This window comes from Hylobates moloch, unplaced genomic scaffold, assembly GCF_009828535.3.
Source record: "Hylobates moloch isolate HMO894 unplaced genomic scaffold, HMol_V3 SCAFFOLD_10, whole genome shotgun sequence".
NCBI classification, from domain to species: Eukaryota; Metazoa; Chordata; class Mammalia; order Primates; family Hylobatidae; genus Hylobates; species Hylobates moloch.
The window spans coordinates 6,535,706-6,551,262 of record NW_026652285.1 but is presented as its reverse complement, the minus strand read 5'-3'; the positions used below and the strand labels follow the sequence as shown (position 1 = coordinate 6,551,262).

Below are 15,557 nucleotides of genomic sequence, written 5' to 3'. Positions count from 1 at the left end.
GGTGCAATCTCAGCTCACCACAACCTCTGCCTCCCGGGTTCAAGTGATTCTCTTGCCTCAGCCTCCGGAGTAGCTGGGATTACAGGCATGTGCTACCACACTCAGCTAATTTGGTATTTTTAGTAGAGATGGGGTTTCTCCATGTTGGTCAGGCTGGTCTTGAACTCCCGACCTCAGGTGATCTGCCCGCCTCAGCCTCCCAAAGTGCTGGGATTACAGGCGTGAGCCACAGTGCCCGGCCAGATGCTAATTATTTTCCTTAGTTTGTCGTTTCTCTGCAAAGGACCAATTTTGATTTAATAAAAGCAAAAAAGAGGAAGCAAGTAACGATATCATGGGAAGGCTTTAGTTAGAAGGATTATTTAGAAAACATTGGATTCTACTCAACTTGCCTCATATCCTCAATTTTTAAAAATCGGTATTGAGATAATTTTTAAATTTTTTCATGTTATTCACTCTATTGATTTTTAGAATAATCTTTCATTTAAGTTTGAATCATAAAAATATAATACTGAAATCAATTTCAGTTCCTAGTTTACAAATTACTTACACATTGAAATGCTAAGTTCAAACAAAGAAAACAATAATTGGAAAGGTTTGCAGTAAATCTGAAATCAATGAAAAACGCTGAAGGTTAATTCTAATTTAATCTTTTTCCCCCAGCCAGATTCAAAGTGTTCTACTCTGGAACTCCAAGAGCTGCTCCGTCTAGATTCTGAAAGTCATATGAAAGGTTTTCAGTAAAACCTTGTATTGTTTCCTTGGGGCCCAATGAAATATTATTTCCTATTAGAGTCATTATCAGAAATAAAAGTCAATTCATAGTAATGAGAAAAATATGAATGTACATACATGGGTATTACATCAGACAAACTAAAAAACCTGTAATACTAAGAAAGTAACTTCAATAAAAGGGAGAGTAGTAGGTCAATTTCATTAGTAAAGCATAAAAGGACTAAATAGAACCAAAAGAGGAAAGAGAAAACGACAGAATGTTACCTCCCACCAAGTCCTTCGATTCGTTCTCTTTCCTTGGGAAGTTCTGGCTTATGGTCCTGTGTCACCTCCACAGCTCTGACAAAGTCATCCTTTGGGTCATCCTGAATTCCAAGAACCACCCCTGAGTCACCTACATGAGCTACATACATCTTCATGCCCCGTATGATGACCACACTGGCAGTTGTCCCTGATGTGCTGGGAAGACCTGTCATAGTCTTTGGCCATTCCGCTGTAATAAGAAATAAATAAAATATTTTACTCTTACAAGTATAAACATTAATACACTGTCAGGATACAAATGGCAACAAACTCTGAATTAGCATGTTAACATTCGAATTAGCATAGGAAAAAATTTAAGAAAAATATTCTGAAAACCACTAAAGGACTTAGGTTAATTAATGAATACATTAATAAATTAATTTTATAAATAATACAATTATGATACAACTATCAAACCAACCCTAAGAGAAATATATTACAGGATAGGTTTACTACTGCTACATGACTCTTAGTCCTAACTACACTGAGAGGAAAGAATGTGTTAAGAGGTTTTTTTAATCTGAATCAATTTTGATTCAAGAGTTTTGATATCATTTAGCCAGCCACTTAGCATCTGTCTACTAATATCTCTTCTAAAAGGCTTTCTGAAAAAGCTACTTGTTTTTCTGTTTTGTTGTTTTTAGATTGAGTCTTACTCTGTCACCCAGGATGGAGTGCAACCTCTGCCTCCTGGGTTCAAGTGATTCTCCTGACTTAGCCTCTCGAGTAGCTGGTATTACAGGCGCCCGCCACCATCCCCAGCTAATTTTTGTATTTTTAGTACAGATGGGGTTTCGCCATGTTGGTCAGGCTGGTCTCAAACTCCTGACCTTGGGTGATCCAACCGCTTCGGCCTCCCAAAGTGCTGGGATCATGGGCACGAGCCACCGCACTCGGCTTGATTTGTTCTTGAAATAACTATTTTGAGTAGTCACTACTTAACAAATTACATTTACTGAGTATACTCACTGTATACCAGGTTCTATACTAAGAGCTTTACATGTATTATCTTAAATAATGCTTGTGACGAACTTATGAGACAGATATGATTATTCTCTTTATTTTATTTACTTATTCCTCATCTTGCAGATAAGGATATCAATACTTTGAATAATTAAGAAATCTGCTTGAGATAACTCAAATATTTAGGGGCAGAATCCCTGTATATTAAATTACAAACCCTATATTGTTTAATTAAATTCACTGTCATTCAAAAATTCTGAAGTATTCTGTAACACTAAACAAACTGCAACTTATAGTTCATGACGGCAAAATGAGTCCAAACAATGACATATACTCCCCACCAAAATCCCACTGAAAGGACAGAATGTAAATATTAGAAAAAGTCCACAACATATAGAAACACATAGAAAGGTCATAAGCAAAGATGAAGAATTCCTGGAAGTTTAAATGAACAGAATTATGTTAAGAAAAAAATAAAAATGCAGTCTTGTAATCCAACATAAGCAAAAAGAACAATCAGTAATTGAGTGTTCCTTTTTTTTTTTGCTTTTGTTTTTTTTTTGAGACGGAGTCTCGCTCTGTCGCCCAGGCTGGAGAGCAGTGGCACGATCTCGGCTCACTGCAAGCTCCGCCTCCCAGGTTCACGCCATTCTCCTGCCTCAGCCTCCCAAGTAGCTGGGACTACAGGCGCCTGCCACCACGCCTGGCTAATTTTTTTGTATTTTTTTTAGTAGAGACGGCATTTCACTGTGTTAGCCAGGAGGGTCTCGATCTCCTGACCTCGTGATCCGCCCGCCTTGGCCTCCCAAAGTGCTGGGATTACAGGCATGAGCCACTAGGCTGGGCCCGGCAGATAAATTTTTTTTTTTTTTTTTGAGATAAGAACTCTTAACAGGCTGGGCGCGGTGGCTCATGTCTGTAATCTCAGCACTTTAGGACGTCGAAGTAGGCAGATTACGCGGTCAGGAGATTGAGACCATCCTGACTATGGTGAAACCCCGTTTCTACTAAAAATACAAAAAATTAGCCGGGTGTGGTGGCGGGTGCCCGTAGTCCCAGCTACTCGGGAGGCTGAGGCAGGAGAATGGTGTGAACCCAGGAGGTGGAGCTTGCAGTGAGCCGAGATCATGCCACTGCACTCCAGCTAAGGCAACAGTGTGAGACTCTGTTCTGTTTCAAAAAAAAAAAAAAAAAAAAGAAAGAAAGAAAAGAAAAAAAACCCTAACTCAACCAAAGAACTGTTAGAATAAACAAATATAATAAAATTGTAGAATATGACATCAACATACTAAAATCAGTTGCATTTCTATTCACAAACTACCCCCAAAAAAGTTAAGAAAACAATCTTATTTACAATAGCATCAAAAAGAATAAAATACTTAGGAATAAATTTAACAAAGGAGGTGAAAGATCTGTATACTTAAACTGTAAGACACTGATGAAAAAAACTAGAGATGACAAAAATAAATATTAAAAATCTGTGTCCATGGATTGTAAGAATATTGTTAAAATGTCCATACTACCTAAAGAGATCTACAGATTTAATGCAATCTCTATCAAAATTCCAATGACATTTTCCACAAAAATAGAAAAAAAACCCTAAAATTCATACAGAACCACAAAAGACCCAATAGGTAAAGCAATCTTGAGAGAGAAGAACAAAGATTAAAAGGCATCACATTTCCTGATTTTAAAGTGTAGTACAAAGCTACAGTAATCAAAACAGTATGGTACAGACATAAAAATACACCAAGGGAATAGAAAAGAGAGCCTAGAAATAAACCCATGTATATATGGTCAACTAATCTTTTGACAAGGGCTCCAAAAATACACCCTGAAGCAGCCCGGCCAAAATGGTGAAACCCCATCTCTATCAAAAAATACAAAAAATAGCCAGGCACCTGTACCTGTAGTCCCAGCTACTCAGGAGGCTGAGGTGGGAGAATCACTTGAACCCAAGAGGTGGAGGCTGCAGTGAGTGGAGATGGCACCACTGCACTCCAGCCTGGCCAACAGAGTGAGATCCTGTCTCCAAAAAAAAAAAAAAAAAACTCTGAGGTAAGGATAGTCTTCAATAAATGGCATTGGAAAACCTGGATATCCACATGCAAAAGAATGAAACTGTACCCTTGTCTTATACGATACACAAAAATTAACTGGAAAATGATTAAAAACTGAAATCTAAGAAATATACTGAAAGCATAAAACTCAGGCCGGGTGCAGTGGCTCACTCCTGTAATCCCAGCACTTTGGGAGGCCGAGGCGGATTACCTAAGGTCAGGAGTTCAAGACCAACCTGGCCAACATGATGAAACCCCATCTCTACAGAAAATATAAAAATTAGCCGGATGTGGTGGTGTGCGCCTGTAATCCCAGCTACTCGGGCAGCTGAGGCAGGCAAATCGCTTGAACCTTGGAGGTGGAGGTTGCAGTGAGCCAAGATCGTGCCATTGCACTCCAGCCTGGGCAACAGAGCGAGACTCTGTCTCAAAAAAAAAAAAAAGAAAAGAAAGAAAGAAAAGAAAAACAAAAAGCACAAAACTCCTAGAAAAAAAAATAAGGAAAAATCTCGACATTGGTCTTGGCAATTACTTTTTTAATATGACACCAAAAGAAATGGCAACAGGCTGGGTGTCGTGGCTCATGCCTGTAATCCCAGCACTTTGGGAGGCCAAGGTGGGTGGACCATGAGGTCAGGAGTTCTAGACCAGCCTGACCAACATGGTGAAAGCCTGTTTCTACTAAAAATACAAAAATTAGCCAGGCATGGTGGCGCACACCTGTAATCCCAGCTCAAGAGGGATCCTAACCTCAGGAGGCAAAGGTTGCAGTGAGCTGAGATCACGCCACTGCACTCCAGCCTGTGTAATAGAGCGAGACTCTGTCTCTAAAAAAACAAAAACAAAAACAAAAACAAACAAACAAAAAAACCAGCAACAAAAGCAGAAATATACAGGTGGGCTATATCAAACTAAAAGGCTTCTGCACGGGAAAGGAAACCATCAACAAAATGAAAAGGCAACTTACAGGAGAAAATATTTACAAACTTTACACTATGTGGTAAGAGATTAATATCCAAAATATATAAGGAACTCATACAACTCAATAGCAAAACAAACAAACAAACAAAAACACAGTTAAAAACTGGGCAGGCCGGGCGCAGTGGCTCATGCCTGTAACCAGCACTTTGGGAGGCTGAAGTGGGCGGATCACGAGGTCAGGAGTTCGAGACCAGCCTGGTCAACATGGTGAAACCCTGTCTCTACGAAAAATACAAAAATTAGCTAGGCATGGTGGCAGGCGCCTGTAATCCTAGCTACTGGGGAGGCTGAGACAGGAGAATCATTTGAACCCAGGGGGTGGAGGTTGCAGTGGGCCAAGATCATGCCATTGCACTCCAGCCTGGGCGACAGGGTGAGACTCTGTCTCAAAACAAAACAAAACAAAACAAACAAACAAAAAAAACAAAACTGGGCAAATGACCTCAATAGACACTTGTCAAAGAAGTCATACAAATGAGCAACAAGTATACGAACAGAAGCTCAACATCAATCATCATGAGGGGAATTCACATCAAAAACACAATGAGGCAGGAAGATCGCTTGAGGCCAGGAATTTATCACCAGCATAGACAACATAGCGAGACCCACCTCCACTAAAAATTTAAAAATTAGCCAGGCATGGTAGCACACATCTGTAGTCCTAGCTACTCAGGAGGCTGAGACAGGAGGTTCCATTGAGCCCAGGAGTCTGGGGCTACAGTGATCACACCACTGCACTCCCACCCGAGCAACAGAGCAAGAAGATCTGTCTCAAAAAAATTAAAAAAAAAAAAAAAAGAGAGAGAGAGAGAGAGATAACCTCACACCTATTAGGATGGCTATTATCAAAAAGATAACAGTAAGCAAGTGCTGGCCAGGATGTGAAGAAGGGAGAACACTTGTACACTGCTGATGGAAATGTAAATTGGCATAGCTATTATGGAAAATATTACAGAATTAAAAAATAACTAAAAATAGAAGTGCCATATGACTCAGGAATTGCACCTCTGAATGTATATCCAAAGAAAATGAAATCAGTCTCTCAGAGAGATACATGTACCTCAATGCTCCCTGCAGAATTATTCAAAACATCCAAGATATGGAAACAATCTAAGTATCCAGCAAGAGATAAATAAATAAAGAAAATGTGTGTATACACAATGGAATATCATTCAGCCATAAAAAAAAAAGGAAATCCTGCCATGTGCAACACACGGATGAACCTGTAGGACATTATGCTAAGCGAAATATGCCAAACACAGAAAAAACAAATACTGTATGATCTTACTTATATGTGGAATCTAAAGAAAAAGTCACAGAAGGAAAGAGTAGAAGGATGGTCACCAGGGATTAGGGGTTGGGAGAAGTGGGGAGATGTTGGTCAAACAGCACAAACTTTCCATTATGAGTAAGTTCTTAGTATCTAATGTACAACACAGACAGTATAGTTAATAATACTGTTTTATATACTTGAAATTTGCTGAAAATAAATCTTGAGTGTTCTCACCACCAAAAAAAGGTAACTATGTGAGGTGACGGATGTGTTAATTAACTTGACTGTGGTAATCATTTCACAATGTATACATATATAAAATCATCAATCACATTGTACATCTTTTTTAAAAGCAACTAAAAAAATCTGTTCTTCAGAAGATACCATTATTAGAATAAAAACAACTCACAGAACAGAATACACACACATATGCGCCAAAGGAAAAACATCCAGAATATATAAAATTTTCCTACAAATCAAATCAATGAGACAGACTACCCAAATGGGAGAATGGACAAAAAGCTTAAACAAGCCTTTTACAAAATAGGAAATCCAAACAGCCACAAAATATGCAAAGGTATTCAGCCTCTTTAATCATCAGAGAAATACTAATTTAAAACCACAATGAGATAGTGCTGCATAACTACAAGACTGCATAAGTTAAAGTTTGACAATAGCAACCAAACTGTGGTCAAGAAAATGGAGCAACGTGTACTATCATCAACTACGGTGACAGTGTAAACTGGTACATTTCAGGTAACATTTAGGCATTACTTATTAAAGGTAAAGATATGTATACTCTTTGACTACCTTCTAGATATATACCACAAATTAACATACATATATAACAAATAAATGAGTCAACCATGGTAGTACGTGCCTGTAGTACCAGCTGCTCAGGAGGGTGAGGCAGGGGGATCGCTTGAGCCCAGGAGTTTATAGCCTGGGAAATACAGCAAGACCCTGTCTCTAAAACAATAATAAGGGCTACAAATGGGCAACAGCCCAAGTTGTTCAACATGAAAATGGACAATACTACATAAAGCAAAGAAGAATCTCACAAGAAGCACGTGATAAAAGAACACATACGGCATGATTTTCTTCAAAAACAACCATCATGTTTAGAGAAAAGTGGTAAAACTATTAAGAAAAACAAGTAAACCATTACAGAACTCTCATGACAAAAGTCAGGAAGGTAGTTTTTCAGAGGGAGATAGAAATATGAGATCAGAAAGGACATACAGATATCTGCAGTGCAGACAATGTTCTTTCCTAACTGGATGGTGTTCAGTTTATAATTATTCATTAAAGTGTATATTTATGTTTTATGACCTTTTCTACACGTATGCTATATTTTTTAATATTTAAAATAAAAAAAAGCAGAGAGAAGGTATCAATTTTGCCGGCAGAAATCACAGCAAGGACAGCTTCATAGCCCATCCAGTTTGCAATCTGGTTGCAGAACTTATTTCCTAGAAGCTCAGCCTAGAGTATACTGTATGTTTCTTCAGCCCTTTCAACTATTTGGGGTGTTTACTAGCTTTTGATAAAACCCTTTCTTCTGTTTTTTTTTTTTTAATTTTTTTAACGACAGGGTCTCAGTATGTTGCCCAGGCTGAAGTGCAGGCTATTGACAGGTGTGATCATCACATACTACAGCCTTGACCTCCTGGGCTCAAGCAATCCTCTTGCCTCAGCTTCCCAAGCAGCTGGGACTATAAGCATGCGCTACTGTGCCTGGCTATCCCCTTTCTTTTTAAACAAACTGAAGTAAATTAAAAAAAAAAAAACAACTTCTACGACAATAAATGTGAATGAAAAAATGAGGTGAACTCTCAGAAGGAGTTTTACAGTACATTCAAAAAACAAAATTTGGCAGGGTATAGTGGCTCATGTCTACATTCACAGTGCTTTGGGAGGCCAAGGCAGGAGGACCACTTGAGGCCAGGAGCTCGAGACCAGCTTGGGGAACACAGCCACATTCTGTCTCTACAAAAAAAAAAAAAAAAAAAAAATTTTTTTTTTTAATTAACCAGGTGTGGTGGCACGCATCTGTTAGTTCTAACTTCTTCAGAGGAGGAGGCAGGAGGATCACTTGAGCTCAGGAGTTCAAGGCTGCAGTGAGCTATAATCGTGCCACTGCACTCCAGCCTGGGTGACAGAGCAAGACTCAGTCTCCTAAAGAAAAAAAAAAGAGTAAAAGAAAGAAAACAGAACAAAATTTACCTACAGTATACAAATAATTCAGTCACTCACAAAAATCACCTAAAACAAAATGGCAAGTGAAAAAACGAGCTAAAAATAAATATCCTTAGATGCAATATTGTTTAAATCACACTTTTGGTCAAAAGCCTAACATGAATAAAGAAATATTTTGCAATGACCTAAAAATGACTAATTCATACTTTCCCTATTCATTTGAAATGTCACCTTTATTATATGCTACATTTTGCCTTAGATCTATTTCTGAAATCATCCTACTAATCTATTTATAGTACTTTTTAATAATTGGTAGTTCAAGTATCCCTCAATTCGCTTTTTTTTTTTTTTTTTTTTTTTGGAGACAGTCTCGCTCTGTTACCCAGGCTGGAGTGCAGTGGCGTGATCTTGGCTCACTGCAACCTCTGCCTCCTGGGTTCAAGTGATTCTCCTGTCTCAGCCTCCCGAGTAGCTGGGATTGTAGGTATGTGCCACCACACTGGGCTAATATTTTTGTATTTTTAGTAGAGACGGGGTTTCACCATGTTCGCCAGGCTGGTCTCGAACTCCTGACATTCAGTAATCTGCCTCCTCGGCCTCCCAAAGTGCTGGGATTACAGGCATGAGCCACTGCACCTGGCCTTCTTTTTCTTTTTAGTTTTTTTTTTTTTTTTTTTGAGACAGAGCCTTGCTGTGTCACCCAGGCTAGAGTACAGTGGTTCAATCTCAGCTCACTGCAACCTCCGCCACCCAGGTTAAAGCAATTCTCCTGCCTCAGCTTCCAGAGTAGCTGGGATTACAGTTGTGTGCCACCACACCCACAACCCCAGGAGGCTGAGGCTCGAGAATCACTTGAGTCTGGGAGGCAGATGCTGCAGTGAGCCGAGATCATGCCATTGCACTCCAGCCTGGGTGACAGGGCAAGACTCTGCCTCCAAACAAAAACAAAAACAAAAAAATCTTACAAAGCTGGGTGCAGTCACTCATGCCTGCAGTCCCAGCTACTTGGGAGGCTGAGGCAGGAGGATGCTTGAGCCCAGGAGTTAGAAGCTATAGTGCACTGTGATTGAACCTGTGAATAGTTACTATACTCCAGCCTGGAGAACACAGATCCTGTCGCTTAAAAAAGGAGGGAGGTGCAGGCGCGGTGGCTTACATCTGTAATCCCAGCACTTTGGGAGGCCAAGGCAGGAGGGGATAACTTGAGCCCAGAAGTTCAAGACCAGTCTGTGCAACATAGTAAGATCCTATCTCTATCGAAAAAAAAAAAAAAAAGTAAAAAGAAAATTCTCCCACATACTTTTCCAAAGGAACTTTAGTAGCAACTTGCAAAATTAAAAAACAAACCTTCTTGAGATTCTGATTGAAACTGCACTAAATTTATATATTATGGAACTGATATTTTTACGTTGTCTTCCTTAACTATAGTATTTATATTCTACTTTATATTTTAATTTTTTTAATGACATAAAACTAGGAGTGCATTAAAAGACAGCACCATCTAGTATATTAACTCTCACTTAAGTATTCTTTTAATTTTTTCCTGAGACAGAGTCTCACTCTGTCATCCAGACTGCAATGCAGTGGCGTGATCTTGGCTCACCACAACCTCTGCCTCCTGAGCTCAAGCAATCCTTCCACCTCGGCCTCCCAAGCAGCTGGGTTTGCTGGGGCTGGCTACAGGTGCACGCCACCATGCCCAGCTAATTTTTGTATTTTTTGTAGAGTGGGGGTTCCACTATGTTGCCCAGGCTGGTCTTGAATTCCTGGGCTCAAGCAATCTGCCCACCTCAGCCTCCCAAAGTGTTGGGATTAGAGGTGTGAGCCACCATACCCAGCCTAAGGAAAATTTTCTTAAGCAAGAAAATATGCATGTCATAAAGGCAAAAACCAATAAATTGTTATAACATCTCTATTTTATAGGTAAGGATACCCTGGTGCAAATAGTTTTACTCAAGGTCACAAAGGTAGTAATGTGTCCGGAATTGGTGGGTTCTTGGTCTCAACTGACTTCAAGAACGAAGCCGCGGACCCTCACGGTGAGTGTTACAGTTCTTAAAGGCAGTGTGTCCAAAGTTTGTTCCTTCTAATGTTCGGATGTGTTCGGAGTTTCTTCCTTCTGGTGGGTTCGTGGTCTCGCTGGCTTCAGGAGTGAAGCTGCAGACCTTCCCCATGAGTGTTACAGCTTTTAAGGCGGCACATCTGGAGTTGTTCGTTCCTTCTGGTGGGTTTGAAAAGTGACAGTGTGCTGGCAGTCCTCACAGCCCTCGCTCGCTCTTGGCGCCTCCTCTGCCTGGGCTCCCACTTTGGCAGCACTTGAGGGGCCCTTCAGCCCACCACTGTACTGTGGAAGCCCCTTTCTGGGCTGGCCAAGGCAGGAGCCGGCTCCCTCAGCTTGCAGAGAAGTGTGGAGGGAGAGGCGCCAGCGGGAACCGGGGCTGCGCGCTGCGCTTGCCGGCCAGCTGGAGTTCCAGGTGGGCGTGGGCTTGGTGGCCCTGCACGCGGAGCAGCTGGCTGGCCCTGCCAGCCCCGGGCAATGAGGGGCTTAGCACCTGGGCCAGCAGCTGCTGAGGGTGTACTGGGTCCCCCAGCAGTGCCAGCCCACCGCGGCTGCGCTCGGTTTCTCACCGGACCTTAACTGCCTTCCCGCAGGGCAGGGCTCAGGACCTGCAGCCCGTCATGCCTGAGCCTCCCACCCCCTCCATGGGCTCCAGTGCGGCCCGAGCCTTCCCAATGAGCACCACCCCCTGCTCCACGGCGCCCAGTCCCATCGACCACCCAAGGGCTGAGGAGTGCGGGCGCAGGGTGCGGGACTGGCAGGCAGCTCCACCTCCAGCGCCGGTGCGGGATCCACTGAGTGAAGCCAGCTGGGCTCGTCAGTCTGGTGGGGACGTGGAGAACCTTTATGTCTAGCTCAGGGATTGTAAATACACCAATCGGCACTCTGTATCTAGCTCAAGGTTTGTAAACACACCAATCAGCACCCTGTGTCTAGCTCAGGGTTTGTGAATGCACCAATTTGACACTTTGTATCTAGCTACTCTGGTGGGGCCTTGGAGAACCTTTATGTCTAGCTCAGGGATTGTAAATACACCAATCCACACTCCGTATCTAGCTACTCTGGTGGGGACGTGGAGAACCTTTGTGTCTAGCTCAAGGATTGTAAACGCACCAATCAGCACCCTGTCAAAACAGACCACTGGGCTCTACCGATCAGCAGGATGTGGGTGGGGCCAGATAAGAGAATAAAAGCAGGCTGCTTGAGCCAGCAGTGGCAACCCGCTCGGGTCCCCTTCCACACTGTGGAAGCTTTGTTCTTTCACTCTTTGCAATAAATCTTGCTACTGCTCACTCTTTGGGTCCACGTTGCTTTTATGAGCTGTAACACTCACCGCGAAGGTCTGCAGCTTCACTCCTGAAGCCAGCGAGACCACAAGCCCACCGGGAGGAACGAACAACTCCAGACGCGCCGCCTTAAGAGCTGTAACACTCATCGCAAAGGTCTGCAGCTTCACTCCTGAGCCAGCGAGACCACAAACCCACCAGAAGGAAGAAACTCCGAACACATGCAAACATCAGAAGGAACAAACTCCAGACGCGCCACCTTAAGAGCTGTAACACTCACTGCAACGGCCCGCGGCTTCATTCCTGAGGTCAGTGAGACCAAGAACCCACCACTTCCAGACACAGGTTGTGGTCTCCCTGGCTTCAGGAGTGAAGCTGCAGACCTTTGCAGTGAGTGTTACAGCTCATAAAGGCAGTGTGAACCCAAAGAGTGAGCAGCAGCGAGATTTATTGCAAAGAGCAAAAGAACAAAGCTTCTACACTGTGGAAGCCACCCCAGCGGGTTGCCACTGCTGGCTCAAGCAGCCTGCTTTTATTCCCTTATCTGGCCCCACCCACATCCTGCTGATTGGTCCATTTTACAGAGAGCTGATTGGTCTGTTTTACAGAGACCTGATCCGTCCATTTTGACAGGGTGCTGATTGGTGCGTTTACAATCCCTGAGCTAGACGCAAAAGTTCTCCAAGTCCCCACTAGATCAGCTAGACACAGAGCACTGATTGGTGCATTTACAAACCTTGAGCTAGACACAGGGTGCTGATAGGTGCATTTACAAACCTTGAGCTAGACATAGAGTGCTGATTGGTGTATTTACAATCCCTTAGCTAGACATAAAGATTCTCCAAGTCCCCACCAGATTAGCTAGATACAGAGTGCCGATTGGTGCATCCACAAACCCTGAGCTAGACACAGGGTGCTGATTGGTGTGTTTACAAACCTTGAGCTAGATACAGAGTGCTGATCGGTGTATTTATAATCTCTTAGCTAGATATAAAGGTTCTCCAAGTCTCCACTAGACTCAGGAGCCTAGCTGGCTTCGCAGTGGATCCCGCAATGGTGGCAGGTGGAGCTGCCTGCCAGTCCCGCGCCTTGTGCCCGCACTTCTCAGCCCTTGGGCAGTCAATGGGACCGGGCACTGTGGAGCAGGGGGTGGCGCTCATTGGGGAGGCTCGGGCGTGCCAGGCCGGGGCGGGGAGGGGGGCTGCGGCGCGGGCGGCTCAGGTGTGGCGGGCTGCAGGTCCCAAGCCCTGCCCCACGGGAAGGCAGCTAAGGCACGGCGAGAAATCGAGCGCAGCGCCAGTGGGCCAGCACTGCTGGGGGACCCGGTGCACCCTCCGCAGCTACTGGCCCAGGTGCTAAGCCCCTCACTGCCTGGGGCCAGCAGTGCCGGCTGGCCGCTCCTAGTGCAGGACCCACCAAGCCCACGCCCACCCGGAACTCGCGCTGGCCCGCAAGCGCAGCGCGCAGCCCCGGTTCCCACCTGCGCCTCTCCCTCCACACCTCCCTGCAAGCTGAGGGAACCGGCTCCAGCCTCAGCCAGCCCAGGGCGGGGCTCCCACAGTGCAGTGGCGGGCTGAAGGGCTCCTCAAGCACAGCCAGAGTGGGCGCCGAGGCTGAGGAGGCGCTGAGAGCCAGCGAGGGCTGCCAGCATGCTGTCACCTCTCAGTAAGTGGAGAAGCTGGAATTCGAACCTAGGCAGTACAACTCTAGGGCACATACTCTCAATCATTTAAGAGTTCTTACAGAATTCCAATTCCAAAGTAGTATGGAGATGTAAAGCCTTCAGGGAAGCAATTTGAAAATACTTATTGGCAACCATCAAAAGGTATACATTGTTTAAGCAAATAATTCAGTTTTAAGAATTTTTTTTCTTAAGAAATAGTCCAAATGAAAAAAAAAAAAAAAGGCTACACTGCTTTCACTGTAGCCCTTATTTAAAGGGCTGATTTAAGCAGTAATACTATTTAGTATTACATAGTACACACCTCCCCCATATACACAGACTTAATGGAATATCAACTAGCTGGACAAAAACTAATAGCTTCTCCTCAGAGCTCTTAACTGATAGGTTAGGAAGCCTATTATGGTAGAAAAGGCCAAGTGCAAGACTTTGGAGCACCTCAACAATGAGACTCTACTCCAAAATAATAATTTAAAAGGATTGTCACATCCTTCAAAGAATAACAAAGATTCCTGCCACCGGTAAAACAAGAAAGAAGAAGGGGTGGTAAATCTTATCTATTCCTATTACATAGTTTGACCACTGCAAAAGTCTGATAGCTCTTGGAAAATGACAGTGGATTATCATAACCAAATGGTGACTCCAAATGCTGCTGTTTCTTATTTATTCTCTTCATTGAAAAAAAAAACAGACTGTTATCTGGTACACATCCAGCAGCAAGACCCTGATGAAACTGCTACCTAGATTCCTAAAAGTATCCGGGTTTCTGATCTTTTTATATCTTCAGCTTTACCTTTCCTTTTTTGCAAGAATAATTCTATTTTCTTTTTCTTGACGCAATAGTGTGTAAACCACCAAATCCCATCAATTTTAAATATTTATAGTATTTAATTCCTACACACAAGGAGATTCTCCTACATAACTACGATCCCATCAAAATCAGGAAGTTAACAATGATACCATACCGCCTGCATACAGGTTTGTAGCCTAGGAACAATAGGTTATACAATCTAGGTGTGCAGTAGGCTATACCATCTAGGTTTGTGTCAGTACACTCTGATATTCACACACCAACACAAAATCACCTAAGACACATTTCTCAGAACATATCCCTGTTGTTATGCAACATATGACTGCATATAAAATTATAGAAAAAATAATCTATAGGACAGAAAGTGGCTCAGTGGTTACCTAGAAATGGAGATTGAAGAATGTGGGATAATTGCAAATGGTCACAAGGAAACTTTTGGGCGTGATAGATGTTTATTGCTTTGACTGTGATGATGGCTTGACATGCACATATGTCAAAAATTATCAAAGAGTGTACTTTAAATGTGTACCATTTATTGTATGTCAATTATACCTCTATAAATCTTTTTTTTTTAAATACCCACATGTAGCCACTGACTACATGTATACTGCAGTCAATTGGACAGCACACATGTAAAGGACAAAAATAAAAATGATAGAGGACTTAATTGTGAAAGCAGAGCTGTATACCTCTTAGAAGAGAACACAATAGCATCTTTAAAAACATGAGATATCAAGAAAATGATTAATAAAATTACATAAGTTTAAGATCTTCTGTTCATTAATAAACATCACAAAGTGAAGAGACAAACTAAAAACTGGAAGATACCTGCTAACTCTGTAACAAAGAATTAGAATCCAAAATACATAAAGAATTTTGGGCCAGGCACAGCAGCTCACACCTACAATCCCAGCACTTTGGGAGGCCGAGGCAGGTGGATCACTTGAGGCCAGGATTTCGAGACCAGCCTGGCAAACATGGTGAAACTCCATTTCTACAAAAAACACAAAAATTAGTCAGGCATTATAGCACATGGCTGTAATCCCAGCTACTCAAGTGGCTGAGGCAGGAATATCGCTTGAAACTGGGAGGCAGAGCCAAGATCACGCGCCACTGCACTCCAGCCTGGGTGACAGAGCAAGACCCTGTCTCAAAAAAAACCCAACAAAACAAAAAAACCCCACAAGATACATAAAGAATTTTTAC

General features: G+C 42.7%; 1 protein-coding gene across 2 annotated transcripts in view; it reads right to left on the bottom strand.

Moving 5' to 3' along the window:
• PPM1D (protein phosphatase, Mg2+/Mn2+ dependent 1D) overlaps positions 1-15,557 on the bottom strand; it is a 68,740-nt gene that overhangs the window by 41,707 nt on the left and 11,476 nt on the right. For both annotated transcript variants that reach the window (XR_004249683.2, XM_032162879.2), the window contains exon 2: positions 1,000-1,228. Coding sequence is in view for 1 of the 2 variants with exons in the window: in XM_032162879.2 (XP_032018770.1) it covers positions 1,000-1,228 (229 nt within the window). In the remaining variant the exon portion in view is untranslated. The remainder of the gene's footprint in view (positions 1-999; positions 1,229-15,557) is intronic.